At 39.5% G+C, this 26,646-nt stretch overlaps 1 protein-coding gene across 1 annotated transcript in view; it reads left to right on the plus strand.

Annotated features, from left to right (window-relative positions):
- The window catches only part of SNED1 (sushi, nidogen and EGF like domains 1), a 73,563-nt gene that overhangs the window by 41,886 nt on the left and 5,031 nt on the right, over positions 1–26,646 (plus strand). The window contains exons 10-29 of the mRNA XM_063306742.1: positions 2,087–2,212; positions 4,028–4,132; positions 5,269–5,382; positions 6,191–6,310; positions 8,029–8,145; positions 8,226–8,342; positions 10,704–10,817; positions 11,468–11,641; positions 14,330–14,443; positions 16,519–16,632; positions 17,485–17,598; positions 17,788–17,901; positions 18,675–18,971; positions 22,452–22,635; positions 23,378–23,490; positions 24,497–24,775; positions 25,479–25,623; positions 25,740–25,822; positions 25,919–26,020; positions 26,141–26,257. Coding sequence (XP_063162812.1) covers positions 2,087–2,212; positions 4,028–4,132; positions 5,269–5,382; positions 6,191–6,310; positions 8,029–8,145; positions 8,226–8,342; positions 10,704–10,817; positions 11,468–11,641; positions 14,330–14,443; positions 16,519–16,632; positions 17,485–17,598; positions 17,788–17,901; positions 18,675–18,971; positions 22,452–22,635; positions 23,378–23,490; positions 24,497–24,775; positions 25,479–25,623; positions 25,740–25,822; positions 25,919–26,020; positions 26,141–26,257 — 2,763 coding nt within the window. The remainder of the gene's footprint in view (positions 1–2,086; positions 2,213–4,027; positions 4,133–5,268; positions 5,383–6,190; positions 6,311–8,028; positions 8,146–8,225; positions 8,343–10,703; positions 10,818–11,467; positions 11,642–14,329; positions 14,444–16,518; positions 16,633–17,484; positions 17,599–17,787; positions 17,902–18,674; positions 18,972–22,451; positions 22,636–23,377; positions 23,491–24,496; positions 24,776–25,478; positions 25,624–25,739; positions 25,823–25,918; positions 26,021–26,140; positions 26,258–26,646) is intronic.

Genomic DNA, 26,646 nt, shown 5'->3' on the forward strand with positions numbered 1-26,646 from the left:
TTTACAAGGGAGCCTCTCTGGATCAAAGAGAGAGACATGAGATTGCCCAAGCTGTTTGTCCTTACAGTTGCTCCTTTTCCTCACGAAGAGGAAAGACAGCAATCTCAAGTGGGGGGGAAATCGGGAGACGGGGGAATTCACCATATTTGCTCAAGCTGCAAATGGAGCTTCCCAAAGACACTAAGTTCGTGCACTTCCCTTGCTAATTTTATTTATTTAATTTATTTATTCAATTTCTATAGCTGCTGTTCTCAGCAAGTGACTCAGAGCAGCTTACAACAATAAAAACTATAAAACAATTAAAACAATTTCAATTAAAACAATTAAATTACAGAATAAATATACATGGCCACCAAGTAAGCAGTGCATAGATGTTAATATAACCAAGAAACAGGACCATTCACACATTCGGGGCCCCAGACCTGGGTACATAACCAGGTCTTCACAGCCTTACGAAAAGCCAACAGGGTCGGGGACATTCTAATCTCTGTAGGGAGGATATTCCAGAGGGCAGGCACTACGCCTGAGAAGGCACACCTTCTAGCCCCCCCGGGACCCGCAGCATGCCCAACCTACCAGATCGAATTGGATGGGCAGAAACAACTGGGAGAAGACAGTATCCCAGTCCCAAGCCATGAAGGGCTTTAAAGGCGACAACCAGCACCTTGAATTGCACCCGGAAGCACACTGGCAACCAATGCAGCTCAGGTAGCAGTGGTGTTATGTGAGTTGAATACCCGACTCCATTTTCTACCCATGCAGCTGCATTCTGCACCAGCTGAAGCTTCCGAATGCTCTTCAAGGGCAGCCCTGTGTAGAGCGCATTGTTTTTGGAAAATGCCTCTTAATGAGTTAAGGAAGTTAGACACCTGCAGAGTGACACGGCTGGAAACACTGGGTGAGTGTAGCTCTTTCATCCTCAATATAAGAATATGAAGATCTACTTTTATAATTTTTAAGAACTTAAACAGCAGAAAATAAGACAAGATTTTGTCTTACTTTCTGCTGTTTAAGGCTACAGAAACTTTTAAGGGCTTAGAAAACATTGGCATTTTGGACTTTGAATATTAAGACTTTGAAATTAAGTTTTATTTTTTTATTTTGTATTCATTTTTATTGTTAAAAATTGTAATCTTTAATAAAGTTACAATTAAAACAACAACAAAAGGTCTTATCTTTTTCCCAGCCAGCCATATCTCCAACCGTAGCAGAATACAGGGAAAGTCAGTAATAATACAGTAATAATAATCACTGCAGAAGCTGGTTCATAGATTGTGATTGAAACTCCATTTAGGAATTATTCTGTTGATTACGTTTGTGAAAATAAAATTCTTGGCATCAAACTAGATTCATTTCAGATATTTTTAGCATTGTGGCTGAATTGTTTGAGGTGGTCCTTTTCTAAGAAGATAGAATCAGCCTCTTGGGCAGTAGTTTCCATCCATTATCTTGTCCACAGTAAAGCATAAAGTCCTCTGTGCTTACTCTGCATGTGTCTTCTGTATAGACATCAAGAGAAGTGGGTCTGATTGATTGATTGATTTTTTAAGCAGTCCAACTCCCAGCAACTCTGGGTGGTTCACAGATAATAACACAGAGAACAAGAAAATAATACAGTAATAAAAATAAAGACAAAAATATGGCACAAACCAGGCAACTACCAAGCAAGCCCACTTACCCAGAAGGGGACTCCAATCACTCTTGCCAAAAGCTTGGGTGAAGAGCGAGGCCTTCAAGGCTGTCCAAAATACCAGCGGGGGGGGGGGGGCATCTGAATCTCAAGGGGAACCTCATTCCAGGAGGCAGATGCTGCAGCAGAGAAGGTACATTTATAGGATCATGATAGATGGCATTGTTTAATCAAAGGAACATGGAGCACATCAATCCTGCCAGATTGAATCAGCTGGGCAGATACTATGAGAGATAGGTGGTCCCTCAAGTAACCAGGCCCTATGTCATATAGGGCTTTATAGGTAAAGACTAGCTCAAATATCTGATACTAAGGTGTTCTCATTTTCTTTTTTTATGCTACAGAAATGTAGCTCTCTCTATATGTGATCATGATTCCTTCACTGATGTTTTATAGGTGGTCCCAGAATGTCTAATGCCTGTAGCTCCAACCCATGCCAGAATGAGGGCACATGCCTTGAAAGCAGTCAAGGTTATATGTGTGAATGTGCAGAGGGATACACAGGCACTGATTGCAGTGATAGTAAGTATTGGAGTCAAACACACTAAACAATATATTTGTGTTCTCCATGAGCTTCATGCATGTGTACATTTATTTCCAGATTAGCCATGGGGAGCTGCAGTCTGGGTGGGCAGTGCACAGAGAACAAATGATTTTTCATTTGTTTTCTTTTCCAAAGTGATTCTGTCTGAGCTGGTTTTAGCTCTGTGGAAAAATTACTACCATCTTCTCCAACCACATTAAATTTCCAGTTGTTTTAGATTTATCAATACTAACAATAAGATTCTGTTAAGAACTTGCAAAGGATGACATTGACATAACTTAGCAAAATAAAAACAGGATTGATGTGGGCATTTGCATGGGAGATAGTGACACCACCTCAAAGTTAGATGTGTGGCACAGTAACTACTATTTTAAGTGTGTGTCATGGCCATCATACCTCCTTGCCTGAACTCTATGCTCACAGTTTTCAGAATAAAGAGGTTTGTAATGTTTTTCCAGTGTCAAATTTATTTCAAAAGATTTGCAAATTTGTGGTGTTAATCATTTCAAAATGGGAATTAAAAGCCAAATGTGAGAACAGCATAAAACCAGAAGAAACCCTGATCTTCGTACATTCCGTGTACTGCAAGCATTTAGAGCAGTGTTTCTCAATATGAGCAACTTTAAGACCTGTGGACTTCAAATCCCAGTAGTTGAAATTCACAAGTCTTGGAGTCCCTGAGATTGAGAAACACTGATTTAAAGGATTCCAGCAAGTTTTGGTAGCCAGACCTGGCACAGGGGACAGGGCAGTGATGAAAGGCTGTCTGTATGAAGTGATTAACACCACACATTTACAAATCTTTTGAAATAAAATTTACACTGGAAAAACATTACAAACCTCTTTATTCTGAAAATTGTGAGCATGTAGTTCAAGCAAGGAATTAATGATGGCCATGACACATACTTAAAACAGTAGTTAGGCAGGATTGCAACTTTTCACTGATGTTGTATTTGGGGGGAATTTGAGGTTTTTCTTTAACTATGTAAAGTCTATTTTAAGCCTTAAACTTTTTTTCCCCTGCATTTCTGCCTAAAAATGTTAGAAAATTGTTCACTGATTCTCAACAATGGCAATATTAAAATCGATGGTGCAGTTCGAGGGAACTCTGGATGATGTAAATAAGGGCTTTCAGCACCACACAGGGCTGCCTGTCATTGTTACACTAAGAACAGAATTGGCTCCCATCAATGTGTTGTTAAGCTTTAATATGCTAATACTTCTAGGCGACTTTAATGTATATTACCCCTTGCCATTTTTTTTCTTCAGTTTCTGGAGAATTACTGTTTCCTTCATCTTCCCACTGTATCTCCTGTTCACCCCATTTATCCCCATTAAGCTTTCCCCACTCTTAAACTTACAGGCAGTTAATACTGGCTCCTATCATCCTCTAGGAAAAGAATAGGAATATTGTTTAAGGTACCATCTTCAAAAAAAAAAAAGCAATAAGGCTCATTAGAGTTGTTGAACCAAGGACAGATATCACCACAAGGGAGCATTTAATAGGTGAAGTGTGATGACTCCAGCAGGGAGCACAGCTGGTTTGTAATTTGCCATTGCCTAGGTATTAATTAAGGAAAATAACTGATGTTACAAGAAAAGGAAGCAAAAGTTCTTCACCACAACATTTGTAGCCAAACCGGATTCTGATCTTTCCTCACAAGAGGCTGAACCATGCTGCTTTGGTTACGGAATGGGTGTATATTAATGAAGGTCTCAGATTTGCCGGCTCAGATAAGACTAATTAGTCCTGCTCAACGTTCCCTCTCCCTCTCTCCTTTGACTTTTTGCAGAACTCTCAGAAGACTGTGAGTGTCGAAATGGAGGAAAGTGTCTGGATGGAAATGTCACCATGTGCCATTGTCCACCTGGATATTTTGGACTTCTCTGTGAATTTGGTAAGAGAAAGGTTTTCTGATCTATGCAAATCTTTTATTACCTTCTTTAAATTCTTGCTGCATGTGTGATAAAATGATGTAGTATATTGTGATACCTCAAAGCGTAACCCATTTATTTTTATGCTAATTTGCAACTAGCAAGTCTTTAAGGTGTCACCAGACTCTGTTCTTTCTGCTGTGAAAGATTTTCTCTCTAAAAACTTACAATATAATATGATGCAATATTATTATTATTGTTATTAGATGTTTTAAATCTTGCATACACACACACACACACAGTTTGGCCTGAAATTATCTAACTTTGTGGTTAATTACATTTATATCCTTAACTTCCTACCATGGCATACAAGGTAGCATGCATGATTTCTCTACACAGAAGCATGCATACACACTCCTATTTTATCCATATATCCATAGTGGATTTGACTATGGATGGCCTGGTTCAAGGTCACCTAATTTTCTTCATTAATGAATCAGGACCTATGGCTCTTCAGTACCTCACCACTCAAATAACAAGACTGCACTGGATCCGAAAGCAAGTAGTATACTAGTTGCCCATTTAAATTCTATTATTTGCCTTTTTTAGTGATCTTGCATGTCTTCATGTTGATCCCACCTCATCTGTTTGCCACAGCTTCTTAACTGTTTTGCCTAAAATTATGACTGACATTTCCATTTTATAAACATGGGCAGATAAACTGTTTTATATAACTGGCCAACTAATATTTTGATTCCTTCAGAGCCCCTCCCTGGCATATGATTGCTGAAAGCACCAAGAACCAAGCTAACAGTCCAGATTTTTGTTGGGCACTAGTAATGATCTGAATCTGTATCTGTAACTGATACCCTCCAGGTAGTTGGAGATCACATCAAGCCAGTGATTGACAGTCTGACCAGGCCGATGGGTTAGTTTAGGGAAGACAGGCTTACAGTATATACCATGCAGCATTGTTCCTTCTTTTGTGTGTCCTATATCTTCTAGTTTTGTAAGTAAACTAGATGATTTTCTGTCTGCTGGATAATTGATCCTGCTGACTATGTAATGGGTAACATTTCTCATCATTATAAAGCTCATCTGTACAGTACTCAGCTGTGTAATAGTGAAGCACCCTGTATGTGCTCTTTTCCTACTGCAGAAGTGACTACTACACCTTGCAATATGAACACCCAGTGCCCTGATGGGGGTTACTGTATGGAGTATGGTGGCAGTTACCTTTGCGTGTGCCATACAGATTATGGCACTAACCACAGTAAGTAAGAAAAGGGGATTAGAGGGTGCTCTGACTGTGAGGACCATGATGGGGGAAAGGAGAATTTCATGTAATGATGCCAACCCAGAATTACCCTGCTTAGTGAAGATTAAGGGGTAGGTTTAAAAGTGAAGGAGGGAGAAATGCAATCTTGGGAAATGCAATATAATTCACACCATGTTTGGTTTGAATACAAGGGACATGCAGGTGACATGGTAGCATGGGAAAATAATGTGCAAGCAACTTGTGCCATCTTTGTTGCTGTTTATGCTTCTCATGCAAGTTATAAAATTGGTGAAAATATCAGGTGGGCTGTTAAGTATGGGGTTTGTAAATAGTATGAAGGACAATCTGCTATATCTTTCTGCATTCTAAAAAAAATTCCTCCTCTGAAACTGGCATTTACTTATATCAGTGAGGGATTTCCTTTACAGTGCATATTAACATCAGAATAGAGGTTTTTTTAGCCATGCAGTTAGGGAAGAAAGAGTTAATTTTCCTCTCCTGCTGGTTGTAGTTCTGACAATGATTAGCCATCACTCCCTAGAGTACTGCAAAACATCCAACCACACCTCCAACTTGACCCTGTGTATATTTAAGATGATGTCAAAATGCTGTTCCTGTGTCTGCAACCCCAAACTTGGATTTCTTTTTCTTGTATGGATGCATGGCTTAGAATATCCCTGGGCATCTGAATTCAAAGAGATGTGTCCTCTTTTTCCATGTCATTTAATTGAGCACCTTTCCATGGGGCAGGTGGGTTTTTCATTTAGCATCAGCCCATGTGAGGCCATGTCTGCTTTTGCAGCTGAGCCACCCTCTCCATGTGACTCAGAGCCCTGCCTGAATGGTGGATCTTGCGATGCTCATGAAGACTCCTACACCTGTGACTGTCCCCGAGGCTTCACTGGAAAATATTGTGAGAAAGGTACTTGCCAATCCTGAGGTAGTTGAACAGAATCTACATTCCCAATCCTGCTTTGATGAGAGACAACTCCCCCACTTCCCCAGAACAGGATTGGGTGAGAAATTGGTTGCAGAGATTGTTTTTTTCTCTCTCATATGACTGAACCAGTGCACGGTTCATCCTGTGGCCAGCCAGATTCGGGTGAGACCACTGAAGACGTATTCTGCCTTTAGAACATCCGTTATAGGATCCTCTGTGTTTCTGTACCAAAAAGCACCCAGTGCATTGGCCATTGGAAAGTATTACATCTTGGGACGTGGTGTGTCTTAACACCTAATCTAAGAAGGAAATATCTAGGGAGTGTTCAATTGGATGAGGAAAAGCATGGTTTTATGAGGCAATCTGTATGGGAAGAGGGAAAGATAATTTGGAGCATGCATGGGCACATGCAGAGTACTGTTGGCAACTCCTTAAATCAAACACTTTTTTTCCTGGGATCAGCAGGCAGCCACACAAGACGCCACTGCTTCTTTAAGGAGCTGCTGACAGTTATTATCCATGGGGACTTTTCCTCTTTGCATCTGGATTGCTGTGCAGCCTTTGTTTCCTATTTATCCTTTTTATGTCACTAGTAGTGACTTTTTCCAGTAATCGTTGTTCACAGTGTTATAAAAAGCAAAACGTGGTTGTGAAACGTGGCATACAAATTTAAAAAAAGAAGTTGAAAAAGATCTTTGAATTGAGGGCCCACAATGTTTAGGCGTTAAACTACTGTAGTTCCAAGCTATTATAACACAATTTTTATTGTTTGTCTCCTTTAACTGTATTAGTTGCACTACAAAGGTAGATTATATAGAGCCCAAAAGATCAAATCAAAAGTACATTTAGTGCAGCATTCCTAGCACTTACGCTTTTAGGAACAGTCTGGGGCATGGAGGAATTCTCCTGGTTTTTCACCTGCTGTTAGTTGTATTTTAGCTCTCATTTTGAGGTCCATTAATAAAAGACTAATTTAAAAGTTTAATTTAATTTAATATTAATTTGTTTTAAATTTAATTAATTTAATTTAATAATAGACTGACTTAAAACAGACTGATGGACAGTGATGGACAAATTCCTTTTCAAAGTCATCTAACTGAGGGGCAATTTCCATAGTGGTTTGGTTCTGTGCATAATAGAAAGGCATAACCTAGTTTGTTTTGGATTTAGCATGATGTACAACAGTGGTTTCTTTCTTGGCAGCAAACCTCAATTTGAGGGAATGGTTTACTGTTGGGTAATGAATCCTTTCTAGTTTTAACTATTGTTAGCCATTGTATCTGAAGCCAGATTTGTGGCTTATTTAAGGCTTGTGCTTGTACTCAGCTCAAAATGTGGATATTGCCAAAATAAATAAAGGAAAAACAATACCAGGTATTGGTCAAATAATTCATTATTTGTTTGCCAGCAAGTCTAATGCCAATTTAACAAACCATTCTTAAAACACAGCTTGGCTAAGCAATATTTGTGAATAATATTATACGTAGCAGAAATTGATTTTGGTGAAGTATTTGGTTTTCTATCTTGAATTTATTCATAATCCATATCTGTGGATTGGCTGCTGAAAGTAGGAATCAGTTTAATGTGACAAATGGACTAGACAAGCAGTGAACAGACTACTCCTTTCATCCCATTTATATGGTGTGGAAGGTTTATTTTCAAAGGATATATAGCGAGTATTGTTACTTTTCTCTTGCCAGCAAGACCCAAATTGTGCAGCTCTGGACCCTGCCGCAATGGAGGGACCTGTAAGGAATCAGATGGGGAATACCACTGCACCTGTCCCTACCGCTTTACAGGGAAGCACTGTGAGATAGGTACTCGATGGCATGCCATTGTCCCTTTGAAAATGTTTTGGAATTGTACACTATATAACTTATATCTTTTGTTCTCGTAGGTAAACCTGATCCTTGTACCTCAGGGCCTTGTCATAATGGGGGCACCTGCTTCCATTATATTGGCAAGTACAAATGTGACTGCCTCCCTGGATACACTGGACGGCACTGTGAGATAGGTATTGGAATAGGAGGGATCTTTGTCCACTGGAGCATAATTGTGAACCAAGAGATTTTACCTGTAGCCTTTGGCCTGGACGAGAGGTTTGGGGTTGGTTTCTTTCACTCATTAAGCAGCAGGTGTTTTCTGCCCCTAAGAATAAACCCCAAAGAATAAACCTAAACCTAAATACTTGGCATTAGTATTTAAAATAATTACCAACTCTCTCCCATGAGAAGATATTTTTAAATGGGCATTTATTGTGAATTTTAGAAAAATGTGACACGCCTTTGATAACAATTTATCTCTTCTTAATCAAGAGGTTAGTGTATGTTCCTCCAGCTGTTGCTAAACTATAGCTCCCAACATCCTTCACCTTTGGCTTCTAGGAGTTCAAATTCCACATTGGAAAGACCACACAGTCTCCATCTGTATCCTAATCCCCTGAAAGTTTCATAAAAATAAAAGCACACATGAAAAAGGGAGGGAAAGGTCATGTTCAAAAGCTGCTTTAGCTTTCTTGTTGCTTGTGTAAAACTGCAAAGGTATAGGCTAATAACTCATACTTACTGTATGTGATAAACTTCTTTAGTAACTTCTTCTGATAAAGTAATGACATCTGTACAGAAGAGAGGAAAGATATAGAACAAGTTGATGCTTGGCTAATGTAAATCTGTATTCACCTCTTAATATGTTTTTAAGGTAGGGTAATCTGTGGGCCTTAATCTTTTGAATCTTACATCTGTCAAACAACCAGGGTCCTACTTCAAAACAAAAAGTTCACTTTTTCCAAGAAGGAAATAAATATGCTATATAGACATTCTGTTATATTGATTCTTTCATCATCAATGTCATGATCATTATCATCATCATGAAAGCAGCACAGGAAGGTTTCAGCCATGTACACACTTTTTGGGCCATGAGTCCCATTTAACTCAGCTGGATTTAAGTTCTGAGTAGGCTTCAGCTGGAACTTGATTGGCACTCCAAGACTCTCCCCACCTTACATGTGTTTGCCAGAAAATAACTTGACAGACTTTTGCTTGAACGGGGTGGAGAGTGAAAAGGAGATGTTAGATCTACCCCATAAGTGCCCAGTGACAGATGTCATCATACTTCCAAGACTGAAAAAGGGAGTAATGCTGGATACACCAAGGTACCAGCACTACCACTTTCTTTGACTTTTCCCGCTCCACCTGGACACTGGCTCTTAGTTTCCTTGATCACCTTGCATGGGTAGTGAGTGCTTGCTCACCCTGGCAGGCTCAGTTGTCACCTCTGGCTCCTGGAGACAGAGCCTAGGAAGGAGGTGGCTGGTGGACCAAATAGTTCAGACAAAGGAAGCAAAGTGGATGGAGAGCGAAAACAGAGCTAGTTCAACTGCTGTTGCCTGGCCTGAACAGCTGCAGTGTATGAACAGAAAGACTACAAGGAGGTTCATATATGTTGGGAAGCACAACTTGCAGGGGAGTTTATGAGCTTGCCCTGTGTTCCACCTAGACTGCTTCTGTGTACTATCAATAGCACACATACCACTGGTTAAGAAACACTGGTTTAAATAATGGGTCAGTATATCCATAATAACTTGGTGAATGCACATAACCAGAATATTGTTTATTCTGCAGCTTACTTCTTCCAAAAAGGGGCTACTTTCTGCACAGATAATTAACATCAGCTTGTTGAATCCCCAAGGTTATAATATCAATTTAGATTCCAGGAAATTTTAAATTACTGCTTTGCTTTGCAAATTTGAGCAAAGACTAAGCTATATTAATGATTAAGGTGTTGGACTGAGACTGAGAGACCCAAATGCAAATCTCCACTTGATCATGGGGCATTGGGTGATTTAACCCAGCACTTCATAGTATCTTTGTAGTGGGAGAGAGTAAGGGGAGCCTCACCATGTACTGCATATTGAGCTGTCAGAGAAAAGGGAGATATAAATGAAATAATAACAAAAATTACATAAAGAGTACGTATTTGGCTGCAGTCTTTTGTGATATCTCCAATGGACATATGATACAGCCCCTTCTCTTTTGGGGGAGATGAGCAGTAATAAAATTTGAATAATAAAAATTAATAAATAAAATAAATATTATTGGAAAGGGTCAGACTCATGCCTCTTTACCAGACAGCCCCTCCCTTCCCTGTTTTCATGCCCTGAGATGCCCAGGCAAATCTAATGTGAGTGTTCCATGTCTTTTCTTGCACTGAGAAAATGTTTCAACAGCTAGAGCCTCCATCTAGCCTCCAATTCCACCATTAGTGAGATTGCATTAGTAATCACTTATGTTAAGGTCCTGCATAGATATTTTTGTAAGCTCTGTTTTGAATAGGGAATGGAACAGTGTACCATGTTGGAATGGAATCTGTTTTACAGCTCCTTCTCCTTGTTTCCTGCATCCATGTAAAAATGGGGCCACTTGTGAGGATCTTGGCAACAGCTATGTCTGCATATGCTCTGCAGGTTACACAGGAAGACACTGCCAATCAGGTAACATTAGAAAAGCATAATACACCCTAGAGAAGAGAAGTTTCCTCATTGGAAAAGATAATAATTGTCACCATGAGACAGTTGCCAAGAAAGAGGGCAGTGCCTACATTTTTATTAAACAAAGCACTGGATTTCTTTTTTGAATAAAAATCAGCAGTGTTCTAGAATATTCTAGTTCACACTTTTTTTTTTTTTTTTCACGGGGGGAAAGTGTTTAGGGACTGGCAGCCCAGCCAGGCTAAGGCATGCTGGAATTCACAGCCCAGAGCTTTGCAAAGAATTTGCTTTTCCCTCAGAGACCAGAGAACTAGAGTTTGTATCCATATTGATTAAAAGTTGTGCCAAATCTTGCATTCATAACATTCTTTAAATAAGCATGCAGGTATGGTTGCATTCTTTTGGATGCCAGTAGCTGAAAGCCTTCCTGATGGCAAGCTACAATAAGATACCTTTTCTAAAATAACTCTGCACTCACGCATGAATGTGCCTTTATATTTACAGATGGTCACCCACGAGGCTCCTCGCTGTGAGGCCTCTATTTATGCAACTCAAAGGCTATAATGGCATCCATTGCTTTCTAGTCTTTCTCCTGCTACAGACCTCACTGTCTTTCTCTCTGTGTGTCTCTCTCTATTTTTTTTTAACTTTAGAAATTGACTGCAGTATTCCCAGTGAAGTGAAGCATGCTCAGGTAGCATTTAACTCCACTAAGATGGGCTCCTTGGCAATATATCACTGTGCTCTTGGTTATATTCTGAGTTCCCAAAACAACCCTCGCCTTTGTATGGCACAAGGTGTCTGGAGTGACCCACCAGAGTGTAATGGTAATTTAATTCAGAGTGTGTATGTGTGTGTGAAAGAGAGAGAGAGAGAGAAAGAACAGTTCTCTCTCAACTTCAAACAACCATTTCTCTTGACTTCCATGTTTCAGCACAACCATACTACTCTGTAACAATTAAATTGAACATATTAATCTTGGGAGAATGATTGAATGAAATCAGTCCTCCTTTTGATTTCTATAAATATTCTTTTGTTATTCTAAAAAAAAAGCTTGGAGACTGCTGTACTTCTAACTACCCTAATTCAGTAACCTCCAGATTCATTGGACTAATGATTAGTCTGGCTAGGGATTAAGAGGACTGAAGTCTAGAACGTCTGGAGAGTCCTGGATTGGAGAATCTATTAGTTAATAATTGGTGGGAGAATAAAAGGTCATATCATTATCTGTAGCATCAGGGTTACCTCAAACTTGCAGGTGTTTTGAAAGCTGGTATCTTGATTTATTTCCATGTCTGTCAATATATGATATACATGTATGAATATACATATATGAAATAGCTTCCTTGCATTAAAAATGATTGCCTTGCCAATTCTGTACCTCAAGATGAAGGTAGAGAAATGAAAGACTTTTCAGTATAGAACTTTCTTCTCATGCATCTCCCCAATTTTGTACCTGCTTTTTACTGTTAAAATGTAATATCCTAAATATGGGAGACTTGTTATAAAGTTGCTAGGACAGGAGGTTATCAAGGACCAGGAGCAGGCAATGTGGTACTCTACATTTTTTTGGACTAGAGCTCCCCCAGCCTGTTGCCATGAGCCATGCTGGCCAGGTCTGATGAGAGTTAAAGTCCAAATTGTTTGCAGAGTATCAGTTTGTGTACTCCCGTTTTAGGCAGTTTACTCTGGACAATGCTAATGATTTCAGTCCTGCATTATGTCCAGCAACATAGCACATGTGAACTCAAGAAAATTATTGTGTGGATAATTCTTGACAGAAGAATAAGAAGTAAGAAAATGCTGATATGGCTGCAAGACATAAAGATTGAATGGGTAGGGTTTATTGTGAAGGAGAAGCAACTTCCTTCATCATCCTGTGCACATAATAGGAAACTTCTGTTATCTACTGTAACTACTGGCACCTACAGGTTACTGGTGTAATATCCTTAATTTTCAAGAATCATTAAACTATGTAAAGCAAAATTTCTGGGCTTGCCACTGTATGAGGCACAGCTTTGTGTTTATAAGAATGCCTCTACCTTAGAAGCTGTTTAGTCTAAATTTCTTAAAGCCACACTTTGTGTCCCTCATTCAAATGCCCTTGTTCAGTTAGAGCATGGCTGCATTTCTTTGGGGCTGGCCTGACACTTTGCCATCTCAGTTTTGGGCTGAAGCAGGGGTTTTTTTTTGGGGGGGGCGTGAATGGGTGGGTGGTTTTTTGGTTCTCCACATCCTACTGAATAGGTTTTCCTCATCCCCGAAGAAACAATTTGACTCCAATCTGGTATACTATGGCTTCTCACTCCTGGCAGTATTGTTGCTTGGCCCAGATAAATTGAATTTAAACAGAGAATTTGGGATTTAGACCTACAAAATGATAGGGTTAAAATCATGCACCCTTATTATGGAGTAATTGCAGATTCTTCATGGACAATTTCTAGTTACCTCTATAACATCTTACATGCTCCACATAGGGGATTTTTTAAAATCTTGGCTCAAAATGGCGTACTACCTAATATACTAATCTCCTGTACAATAACCATATGTGTGTTTACTCTGATTCAGAGGTTGAATCAGTAACCCATGTATTGTTACACTGCCCATTGTACCACCCATGATGTCTGGCACTCATTAACCTGATTGTCAGAAATTTTAGTTGTATCTCTGATCAAGAAATTACAATCTTCCTTCCGCAAGATTATAAAGGTTGTCAGGTTTCTAGCAGTGGCTGTGGCTTGCAGAAGTCAGTATCTTCTTTTCATTATTAATTGTTTCAGGTTTAGTTTTTCTGTATTTTAAATGTCATACCTGTGTTTTATTGGTGTAGGGCAAGGGAGGGGCGGAGGGAGGCATCAACCACATTTCCATAAGAAGCTTCCGCTCACTGTTATCTACACATAATAACCAACACTGATTCCTCCCCATAGTAAAACATTGCTAGTAAAATTGCCAAAGAGAGGTAATTCTTCTTAAAGAAGGGATGAAGCATTCACTCCCTATTGTGTGTGCTTCAAGTATACTAAAACATCAGATCTGTCACAGAACTTAGGAAGCTTCCTTCTACAGTGACACTGTATTTACAGATATAAGATCCATAATTTACTGTGGTCACTTGTACTGACTTGTAGCAGTTCTCCAGTATTTTGGATGGCATATTTCCTACTTCTACTTTGGGGTGTCAGGGTTTGAATCTAGAAACTTTTGCATATAAAGCATGGCTCTTCCCATCCCTATGAAATGTGTTTTGGGGAGAAGGGCAGACACTGCAATTGTTTTCTCCTTTTTGTCTATTTAGCTGCCCCTCTCAGAAATCAAAATTCCCTGTGTTCTGATGGTTGGAAGGGTTGTTTTTAAAATGCACAATTTCTGATGTTCTAGCTAATGATACCCCTATATCTCTCTACTTATGGTTTCGGAATCAGGAATGTAGCAGTTTCTTTCCAGATGCTTTCTAGACATCAGATTTTCCATTGCAGATGGGTGATGGCTGCTTCTTCTACCCTCTCTTACAGAAATTGATGAGTGCAGATCTCAACCCTGTCTGAATGGGGGGTTGTGCAAAGATCTAATTGCCAATTTCCTTTGCTTGTGCAAAGCTGGTTATACAGGAAACAACTGTGAGTTGGGTAAGAGAACATGAAAATATGTTTGCCAGGAAATTGTTTAATGTCATAGTTTATTAGTACAATATATTGCTCATTGGGTCACAACTCTATAATGCTTTGGAGTCTCGTTGCATATACGATCTCAAATGTAGGGGTACCGCATATGGGGTGCCAAAATCAAAATGACCACTAGGAGATGACAGAGAGATTCACAAAACCCTGAACCTTTCCTACCATCTCATCCAATTTTTGCAGCCCATATGTGGGAGCCATACCTGAAAGCTTTCCACATAACAGCATACCACAGAAAACATGTGGTAACAACTTGACAAAAGGCTATGAAGAATGGGCAAAATAAAAATTTGTATGGAAGTTCTTAGGAAATTTTTATTAGTTTGTCTATCACATCCCACTGCAATCAAAAGGCTCTTGGCATTTTCCATGCAAAAAATTAATCAAAACATCCACAGAACAATTCAGAGTAAACATTTTAAAATTGACATCTAAAATCATTACCCAATAAATCATCCACAACAATCACAAAAACAAAAAGGCAGAAAAAACAAAAAATGAAAGAATAGGAGATGATCCCACCACACACTGAACTGAAACACTCTCCTAAAAGGCTCAAACCTCTGTTTAAAAGTCACCGGGGTGGGGGTGGCGAGTTAGTCTGATTTTCCTTAGGAGACTATTCTGAATACCAGGACTGCCACTGAAAAGCAGCATCTCTTGGCTTTAGTTCCCTGTCAACACCAGCACTTTTAAGTTATACTCAGAAACCAACCAACAATTAGTGCAGGGTTCAGCAGTATTGATGTTATATGTTCCCAATATTGGGTACCAGTTAACACACAGTCCACTACCTTCTGGTCCAGCTGTAGTTTCTGAGTGGTTATTGAAGGGAGCCCTATTTATAGCACATTGTAGTAGTCTGAGGGTGTAATTTGCTGTAGCCAGGTCTTCCTGCACTAGGTAAGACCACATTGGGTGCACCAGCTGAAACTGGACAAAGGCCCTTCTAGTCACAGCTTCCACTTACTTTTGAAGCAGAGCCATGAGTCCAGAAGGGCTCCTAAATTGCAAAAAGCAAAACCAGAGTGTCATTTATGACTGTGGAAGAATGTCTGCCTCATATGCCTTGTCCTTAAGTGTCTGTAACCATAATACAACCATGTCTTGACAACTTCAGTTCCCCACTTTGCCTCACAATGTTGTTCTTGTCATGTTCCCAGTCTATGAATGAGACTTCCTTAAGTTGCCATAAATTGTACTGGTATAAAGGTATTATTTTTCCCTGTATCCTTACAATGTCCAATGTGTAATCAGAGGTTGTTTTGAGAATGTTGGGAGGTGTGAGTACATCTCCTCCCTCTGGTTACTAGTCAGTCTTCATGGCAGACATTTCTCTCCCAGCATTTGCTTCCCTCCTTTAGTATTGTGTTTCTTGCTTTTTGGAGACTCCTAGGAATTCTGTTGTTACAATTATTTGTCAGTGCAAAGTTGCAATTAAGTAGGCTGTACTCACATTTTTGGAGATGTCTATCATCCTAAAGATGTCTATCATCCTAAAGCATATCCTCAGCTACAGCAAAGAGAAGTATCTGTCTGAGCCACTTCCAAGTGTTCTGTGTCTCTTGTGGGCTTTTTACACCTCACTGCCCTGGCAAGGATCTTGCATGTCTCTGTCAAGGTCATCTTCCTTACTCCCTACAGTGTAGTATTAATTATAAAGCACCTTTGGCAAACTTTTATATATGTTGAGTTTCACATTGTCCTGCTCTCCCTTTACTTGCACAAATAATCGTTAATTCTTGTTTATTTTTGCACTATCCAGTCCTTAGTGACAATTCATCGCAATTCTAAAACTTTGCAGAGCTGCTATGACTATAAAGTATGAAAGTTATTTTGCAACTTTGCAGAAGTAAAACTCTTTTATCACAGTAGGGTTTAATTGAAATGGAAGGTAAGACAATTCACTTTAGACTTCATGAAAAAATTTTCCATGGATGTCCAATGCTGCTGGTTTTCTGGCACATCATATCACTGGGTTGATCAACTCAGTGTAATTTTTAATTTTTCTTTCACATCTGCAGAAATTAATGAATGTCAGTCTAGTCCATGCAAAAATGGTGGAATCTGCAAAGACCAGCCAGGATCATTTATCTGTCATTGTTCTGAAGGCTTCATTGGAACACAGTGTGAAATGGGTAAATAATGAATGAATGGATATTGTTCTTAGAATGTTACTTAATAACAATGGAAGATAAACACCTTTATGTTTTTTGATCTGTCATTCTTATGTTTTATTCAGTATAAATGTTAATTTAACCATTACAGTAAAAAATCATAGTTACTTAAAGAGATTATTCCTTCTGACATTGGAAAGCAGGGTTTTTCTCCTATAACCAGTTCAGCTGCTGTAGGTTGTATAAGCCTTGTAGCCCATCTGCGTACAGCAGCATAAATTAGAACATATCATTGCTTCTATTCTTAGAAAAAGCTATTTGGAGATTAAGAGACTTTATACTTTCTGATAGAGATTTTAGATGGCATGAAGTCATCTAATCATCTCTCTGAGGATGATGGTCATCTGCAGTGACTAGCTATGTTGAGCCAGCTGTGATGTATTCCTATTATTTTCAGACTTTTTATACATCTCTCCTGTCATGAGGCCATTCATTATAGACAGTCAGATTGTCATTTCAGATAGTCATCTGAGTATCAGATAGTCACCTGATGTATTTCTTAATGAAATTGAAAACCCCTGAAAAGGTTCCTAAAAACCAAATATGAAATTGCAGAGTCACCTGGGCCCTATAAGTACCTTTGTCCTTGGGCTTTCTTGAATAGAAAGAGCTATTCATCTGACATGAATATCCCCCACCAATTTCATGCTTAGTAAGGAGATTATCTGGATCCAGGCAGGGTGGGTTTTCAGTTTATTCACTGCACTGCAGCAGGATCTTTGCAAGGGGCTATCCACCAGAAGAAGAGTCATCTTCTTAATTCCATGTGACACCTCCTACAGATATCTGAGTGAGTGTATTTATGCTCCCCAGAAGTGGATGCCTGTAAATCAAACCCGTGTCGGAATCGAGGAAGTTGTGAAAATCACAGTGGTTCTTACCTGTGTGTCTGCCCAGAGGGCTTCTTTGGCTACCATTGTGAGTCAGGTAAGGTAACATGAAATGCAGGGGCCTTCGTAAACTCAAAGGTTCTTACTAACTTTCCAAGAAAGTAAATGGAATGGATAAATACAGGATCATTTTAATGAAGAAGTTCAATCTTCCCTTGACAAACATTTTTACTTTCATCTGTATGAACTGTGGTTCTCAAGGGATTGTTTTGCTCTTCTTTCCTAGTTAGTGATCCCTGTTTCTTCAACCCATGTGGAAATAGAGGCTACTGTCTACCCAGTAATGAATCTCACATCTGCACCTGCAAAGTGGGCTACACTGGCAGGAATTGTGAGAAAGGTAATTAAACTAAAAAGCTGAATCTACTATTAGTCATACTCATACTAGAAAGTAGTAATTGTATGAATTAAATACTTTTTTCTCCTCCTCTTTTCTTCACTTGGGATGAACAAAATCTCCTTCCTAGCTTCATCTCAACAATTTCATTTGCTGGATGGAATTTCATTAGGAAAGCGTCACCAATTTTAGTATAGATGCTGTAATTGTAAAAACATCTTCTCATAATGTTTTTATAGATTCTTCTGAGGTAGCTGAATTATATGAACTTCCTTTCCCAGTTTTCCTTCCAGGTATATTGTAATGTTGGCCAAGGTATTATGGGGATGAAAACCTTTATATTGGGAGGGCACGGTGATGTTTGGTGAGGGGTGTTAAAAAAGTCAAAATGGTCACAGCAGCACAAAGACCCATCCCTTTGTATATACATGTGATGCTGATGTGCATACAAAACGACTGGGACTTTGATTGCATTGCTGCAACTGCTATTGTGACTTTTTATACACACATACCAGATGCTCCTAGAATGGCAGTAAATTGAAGCAGTCTGTTATAAAATATAACAAATGGCTGTTCCCAATCTTGGGTGCCTCCAATATGGCTAGGAATTGTGGAAGTTGTCATCTGAAAGGTACCAGGCAGTGGAAAGCTAAACTACTATGTAACTGCTGCCAGTGGGAGAACATATTTGATCATGGAGAGGGGAGGAAAAGAATTACATCATTTAAATGAGTTATATATTCTTCATTCTTTTTGTTGGCACTGACACCACGAAGAGCTGCTGCCACCAATGTCATTAAAGGTGGAAAAAGTGGAGGAGAATGGGTTGTCAATCTCTTGGCGCCCGCCCAAGGACCAGGCCGCCAAGCATATGATTGATGGCTACGCCGTGACGTACGTATCCTTCGACGGCTCTTACCGCTGGACTGATTATGTGGACCGAAGTCGTGCTGCCCACCATTTGCGGGCACTAGCCTCCGGCAAAGCCTACAATATTTCTGTCTTTTCAGTCAAACGCAAATCGAATAACAAGAATGATATCAGCAGGCCCATCATGCTCGTCACTCGTACTAGTGAGTAGCTCCTTTAGAGGAATAGAGTTGTGGGTACAGAAATGCCTGGCTGCAGTAGCTAGGATGCCATGTAAGCAGCAGTCAAGGATCCTCAAAGCATATTGCAAGATCCTTAGCATACGTAACAGCCTTCCAGAACCTGGCTATTCTCCCTGTGTCTTAGAGCTCCATAATCTACAACTAGCATGGACAAAGGGCACTTGGTTGGGGAAAACTGAAAATTAAGAATAGTGGAGTGCCATGTCTTTGGTTCATAGTAGAAATTTCCTCTATACCAGTCTAGCATCAGTAAATTTAGACATGCTGCTTATCACAAGAATGCTGATCTATAACTAGTGGGAAATGAACCAAGCAACATGGGAACAAAACGAAAAATGCTGCATTAGTCTTCTCTTGTTCTCCAAATATTTATTCTCTTATAGCCATAATCTGTAAAAGTCAAATTTGCAGCAAATAATTTGCAGTGGAAGTTAACAAAACTATTATTTCATCAGCCCCCCAAATTGTAAATATTTTTTCTATATGTGTACTGATATAATTTAGGCTGGATTAGTCCAGGCTGTGTTTTCAGACAGTGCTTAAAATGCTCCCCGCAAGGATTCAACTGGCTGCTTCTTGCTAGCTTGTGATAGGTTTCTTTAATTGTAATTTAAAAAATTAAGAGAAAAGACCTTGAATTATCATGCTTGATAACTTATTAGTGTCCTTTGGATACAGAAAGTAAATTAATTTTGATTATTAATTTAAAAGTTATAGAATGCATGGAGGATCTATTTACAAAGCTTATATGTGCTTCACTGTTTCATATTTGTCTTTGACAGTGATATTTGGGATTATTTTTTTCAAAGAAGAGTCCTGGACGAATAGCACTGGGACTGGGGGAGAGAATTCCAGATAATATTAATGAGTAGAATTCCATATAATAATAGAGAATAGAATGGTTTAAAGTGTTTTTAATTGGGAAGACAAAATAGATGTGAGCAAAATGACAAATGCCCTTTAAGAGAATCTGCTATTTTCCCCTCTTCCATCCTGGTCTTTAGCAATATAATGTTTCAGGATAAATTAAGTGCAGTTGAAAGACAGCATACTGATGAAAGAAAAACATATCATACCCTTATAAAACAAGAGCACAGGTGAAGCAGTAGACAGTGAAAGGCCCTAGGCAATGCTGCTGAACTTGATATTCTTTCTTTAGTCTAGGAAAACAAGAGGAAAGTATTTCTTTCTCAAGGATATGAACTGATAAATTCTGAAAAGAACTACTCTGAGGGATGACTGATTGTATTTGTTATTATTTTGCAATGGTATTATTACTAATGTTCACAATTAAAGACTCTTGCTGTGACCTCTTCTTCTAAGAATTTGTTGCCGCCTGCAGTCTGGGGTAGAACGCCTTGATATTGAACACATGTGACACTTAATTAACTCTTGCAGGACCATGCATATGTTTCTTAAAATGTTGAAGGAGCTGGGAGCTTAAGAGAGAAGACAAATGTCATTCTGCAGTATTATTTCCTCTAAAAATACTTTCACCCTCAAACAGCTCTGTTGGAATTGGATTGAGCTCTAATGACAGTTAATGTGGGCAAGTCTTTATTTGCATTGTTCATAATCTCACTAACTTGTATCGATCTTTTACTTAAAACATTTTACAGGCAAAGGCTTTTTCAAGTGTTATCTGTGCTGCTTTATAGCCATAATGATACAGATTTTTTTCTGATCTACACTACACTGATCTACACTTTGCTACTCCAAAAAGCAGAGTATGAACCAGTTGGATCAGTAAAGTTGCTATACCAATGAAATATTTGGGTGATGTTTATGGGTGATAGAGCTAAAGTTTGACTATTTTTCTGTAGGCGTTTGACTTCTGCTGGAATATGAATGCATAAAACGTATGAAAGTCCCATGCCAGTTAGTGCATTTGTTCTGGGAACTTCCCTGCTAATGTCAGTTACAGACCCATAGCACTAAATTAACTCTGCAGAAAGTTGCTGAATTGATGGCACTATAGTTCATGGATTTAAGCTTTCTGTGCTCTTATGCTCTTGGCTGATCAATGAGAGCAGCTTTCCCCATTGGTCCCCTCCAGAAGTTTGGAAATTACAATTCTCAGAAAGTCAGGAATACTAGTCCCAATGCATAGCACCAGGTTGGGGGCAGTAGAACTAGAGCATGTTTTTTAAAAGAATAATTGTATGTATTCATGAAGTATCTTGCTGCTGGTCTCAAGTACAAGCCCCAACCTGAGGTTTTCCTGAAAATGTGTATAAACTGTGGGTTCATCCTTTCTATGCTACTCACTTTAACTTTTTCACTAAGCATCTTTTGATGAGAGGCTGAAAGACCTAGCCAAGAGAACCTTGAATTTCTTGGCTCTAGTAGACTTTAGTGAATATGAGGCATGAATGATTTTTCCCATGTGCAGGACCTCTGGAGCCCTGTGAAGTATAGGAGGGGTCTTACTACTGAATCTTTTGGCCGTGATGAAATGGATGGAGTCCTTGGAGCTGTGAGTTCAGCCATCTGTGTTTTAGATCCAGGATCCTCCTGGTTGATTAAGGTCTCCCAGGAGGTAAACTGTGGCTGAATCAATGCAATGGTGAATGCTTCTCTGCAGGGGGAGGGGAGGGTGATTCCACCTGCCTTGAAAGAGGCAGTTGTCTATCACCTCTTTTGTCCAGTCTTCAGCCTTCCCTTTTTAGGGAAGGTAGTTGAGAAGGTGGTTGGCCTTCAACTCCAGAGGGAAGGAGGAAGCAGATTAACTGGAACTCTTTCAATCGAAGTTCAGGACTGATTATAGTTCTAAAACAGCATAGATCATACTTGTCTATGACTTTTGGCTGACTCACATGGAGGTAGTGCATCCATCCTGATCCTCTTTGATCTCTCAGTGGTCTTCAGTACCATCCATCATGGTATCCTTCTGGGCCAATTCAGAAGTGGGGGGTAGATATTGAGCCCCAGACCCCTGCTTTATGGGATGTCTCAGTGCTTCACTGTCTCCCCACTCCTTTTTAACATCTACGTGAAACTGCTGGGTCAGGTCATCTGTTGACACAGGTTATTTATCTATTTAGTTTTACCAGGTGATGCCATCAAGGTTCTTGCCCAATGCCTGGAGACTCTGGGAGTTTGAATGGGGGAGATAGGCAGACATATAAATCAAATAAATAAATACTTGATAATTGACTGTGTCACAGCCTCTTGAGGGAGACCCTTTACTATAGAATAAAATGCCTTCTCTCCAGTATAGTCGCAAGATGCCATGTAGTGTACTCCCAGAAAGGGAGGGTGCGTTCTGTTGCAGAAGTCCTGTCAAAATCCCAGAGCAACCTTTGTCTTCTGTAGAAAACTACTGAAATAGGAAGGAGGCTTCTGGTAGGACTGTACTTCTTGGGAAAGATCAAGTGGGTGTGTTGTCAATTACAGTGAGTTGTAACAACCTCTTGCACTTCCCTTCTCTCATCCTAACAGGACCTCACCCAGTAGAAGGATTTGAAATAGCCAATGTGACTGCCACTACCATTACTGTGCAATGGGCTCTTCATAAGCTCAAACATGCCACAGTCAGCAAGGTGCGCCTCTCCATACGGCAGCCAGAGGATGTGGAGGATCGTGCTGTAGAATTAAACAATACTGTGACCAAATACACATTTTGGTGAGCAAGAAGTGAAAGATGTACTGGGATGGAAGAAGGGAGTTGATGGTGAATAAACAAATGTAGTCCAGAGAGGATTTTTTGTGATTTAGTTAATCAACTGGCTTGATTGAGCAGCAAAGATTAGGCCTGTGCAAATCATTTAATTAGCAAAGCACCTCTCTCGATCCACTCCTCAAAGCCCCAGAGTAGCAACTTGAAAATTGGCATAGCTGTTTTAAAGACCTCCTGAGCTTATTGGGGCATTATCAGATTGTTTCCATAGGCCTAGCCAAGGTTAGAGATTAAGCAGTTGTATTTCTTGCTTAGATATTTTTTCTGCAGTTTAGGAACTACAGTGTATGAACTCTTTATCAAGAAAGTATCTCTAAAATTAGCTGTAGAATTCCATAATAGAGATGCCCAAGAAAAAGACAGATCAACAAGACCAAGCTGCAAAAAAAATTAGGACAATTTCAGTGGACACCCTAATCCTATCTAAATCTACCTTTATTTATTTCCATCAAATTAAATATGAAAACTTCTCAAATTATAAAGACAATTGAAGCATGGACGTGGCAGAAAGTTGGAATTGGCATTGATTCAGGTATTTATTTTATATTCAACAGTGTGTGCATATGTCTGGGTAGTTTATCTAAGTTTCTAACTCATCAGTGGTCAATAAGGAATAGCATGTTTTTAATTCCAAAATTGTACCATCTGATTGAGATTTATTCATCATATCTAATTCTCCTTCCATTAGGGACCTTCAACCAGGACAGAAGTATCTTATCCACATGTGGACCTTGAGTGGCCTTAGTAGTGATGATCGTCCCACAGAGAGCTTTGCTACAGCTCCATTCTACGTCTGGACCCGTGAGTTTGACTGAACATTTCCTGCTTGCTTCTTGCTTCTTGCTTTGCCATCTTTGTTATTTATAAACCAATTAAAATAACAGAGCAAAACCAGTACTCCTACAGTAATTTAACTGTTTGTAGTGCCCTTGCTGGTACCATGGGAGAGTATCTGACCAATCTTTCCTCTGATTCTGATTTGGATGATCATTTATTTATAAGGAAGGAAGGAAAGAGATGTATTTTTTCATCTCTAGTACCTGAGGAGGCATTTCTTTTCCTTGTCCTTACATGTAAAAAACTGAACAAACTTTTGTCCTATACTGTTTCTTCTCCTCATAGTCACACACTATATTTATACAGACAGCATGCTGTAGTTTAATAGATGGCATTAGCTCCATAGTACTGCTGAAAAGAAAACAACTCCTAATTGCTGAAGTCACAATTTGAAAAACATTGAACTCTGTTCTGCATGCAACTTCCTCCAAAGTTAGAGTCTGAAAACTAAAGAAAAGAGTGACTTATCTTGCAGATCAATGGTACTCAGCTGGAATGAACCCTTACCATTCAGTGTCCTGATTTCCTGCTTTATTTTACATCATCAAATTAGATGATGCAGAAGGATTGTTCAGATATTTCTTGCCTCCACAATTCCATCTGGAGTGAGTTAAAAATCTGTCTCTAGCTTAAACTATTTTGAATGTTGCTCCTCCTCTATTCTTCTGGTTATGAAGAGCAACAACTAAATAAATGCAGTGCTTTTCATAGTGCATGTGTAACACTTTCTTTCCTATGAATGGAATGAAGTTGGGGGAGGGAAGAGGATACAATGCAAGAGAGGGCACAAATGTAATAGAATCCCGGGAGCCTGCTAACTAATGTAATTCCAGAAGCTGCTTGCTCATTTGGGAAAGCAAGAGAAGCAAGCATAGTGCTAATCTTGAGGGTTTCCCCCATTTTCACAACTATTTATTTGATAGGCAGCTGAAAAGAATTCCAGTCAAATTTCCTTCTTCTCTCTGAACAGGACCTCTTTCTCCTAGAAACCTCACTGCATCCAGAGTTGCGGCCACCTCTGTCCAGATGGCATGGGAACAACCCCTTGTGGGCACAGTGGAAGGTTATATCATCAATGTCAGTACCAGCCAGAGTGTAAAGAGCCGCTATGTCCCCAATGGAAAACTGTCTTCCTATACAGTGCGTGATCTGAACCCAGGTCAAAGGTATCGCTTATCTGTGATGGCTGTTCAAAATACTGATCAAGGACAAGTGATGAGTGAGCCTGCCCATCTTTATATTACAGCCTGTAAGTGTAGATCACACATTATTCTCCATACTGCTGTTGTTTTCCTTCCTCATTAAGGATGAGGAAGGTAATCTTAGAGGTAGAAGTATGCTTGTATCTGTCTACTGTATATCCTTCATGCATTCAATGATCACCCACTTCTATTCTCTGTGATAAAAGCAAGATGAATTTTCTTTAGCAAAAGCTGAGAATCGGTGTTTGCATCCTGCTTCCTTGGGTGTGTGAATGAACAGGAAAAGCTCAGATATCTTGCTTATCCTTTTGATTTAAAGCAAAATCATCCAGATTCTAAAGAAGCAGAACAGTTGTTGGAAATCAATTACTGAATATCTCATTTTTTAAAAACAAGTAATTGGGAGGGAAATGGAATAAATCTGGTTCTGATTGCAGCTCCGAGGAAAGTTAACACATCTGTCCAACACCATTTTTCTGATGAGGAATGCCTCCCTTGCTGAATCTGTTCTATTCTGGGAGGCAGATTTTTATTGGGAAAATGGCCTAAAAAGTAAAGGTTTAACTCTACCATCTGCACAACATCACAGTTACAATAAAATTCACCAGCATACTTTCCTTGAATTTCCTTTTTCTAAGATACTGGTAGACTCGGCCGAAGAGGAGACAGTTCTTGGGGTACCCAGATTCTTACCCAGCTTTTTACAGTACATTGCATTCACCCAGTTCTGTAATCATGTCTTATATTTAGTACAGAAAGATAGCACCTCTGAAGGACGCTGGAGCCAAACTGGGCATCCACGGGTGCTGAGAAACAGAGTGCCCCCAGCTTTCCTGCCAGAATTGCATGTGCTTGCTGATCACACTGTCCCCGAGGAACCCTCACTGGCACCCAGGTAAAGAATGAAGCTCGGTTACCAAACAAAATAAATACAGATGCATGAGGTGCTCAGTCTGAGCACGTCATTTCAGCTTTGCAAACGGGAATGTCCTAGTATTTCTCTTTTAAAAGATTTACAGAACTAGTGGATGGCAGAGGGAGGATCACCACTAAAATCAGCAGCTCCTCAAGTCGATCTGTCACTATGAGAACACGTATGTGCTGTTCACCCTCCCTCCTTGGGTTTCTGCTCTCTAACATAGCACAAGCTTTCTGATTTAAAAAAAGTTATTCTTGACTGCTTCTTCTAGAACCAGAGGCTCCCATGAAAGTTGAAGAAAATATGGAGGAATCAGCCAGTCAGGTCAAACTGGCATTGCAACTGTCAGAACCTGAGAGTACCAAGAGAGAAAGTATGTTTGAAGTGAGGAGATAGAGATGATCCAAGATTACCCCTTGCGTCTCCAGTCTTAAATAATGTTTGATCATCTAAAAATAGCCAGAATATCTCACTCTTTCCTTTGCATTATCAGGTGAGAGGCAGAATTGTTCCATAAACTTCTGCAAAAATGGTGGGACCTGTGTTGCTGGCTTAGAGTCTTACAGTTGTGACTGTACTCCTGGATTCAAAGGCAGATTATGTGAACTAGGTGAGTTAAGAGGAACGTGTGCTTTTCTGAACTTTTCTGCCACATGGTACTAAGAGAGAGAGAAAGAAAAGAAAAGAGGGTAATAGGAAACTGCCTGGACAATCAGAATCAATGCAGGTGTTGCTTCTCTTTTTAAAAGGGATGAAAAATTTACACACAGAATTAGAAATGGTGTTTAGCAGTGCAGGATAAAAATAGCACAGAAATTTGTTCACAGGCTGGAAGGATATCCTTCAGAGTTGAGTTATAAATCTGCAGTGGGAAATAGGGGAAGAGATTGATATATAGGCTATAGGAAATACATACTACAGTATTGACAAAACTCACTCTGGACCAAGGAAGACATGTGGACATACCCCCCATAGTAAATGTAATGTTCATCTGGCTTT

This window comes from Candoia aspera, chromosome 6 (assembly GCF_035149785.1).
Source record: "Candoia aspera isolate rCanAsp1 chromosome 6, rCanAsp1.hap2, whole genome shotgun sequence".
Lineage (NCBI taxonomy): Eukaryota > Metazoa > Chordata > Lepidosauria > Squamata > Boidae > Candoia > Candoia aspera.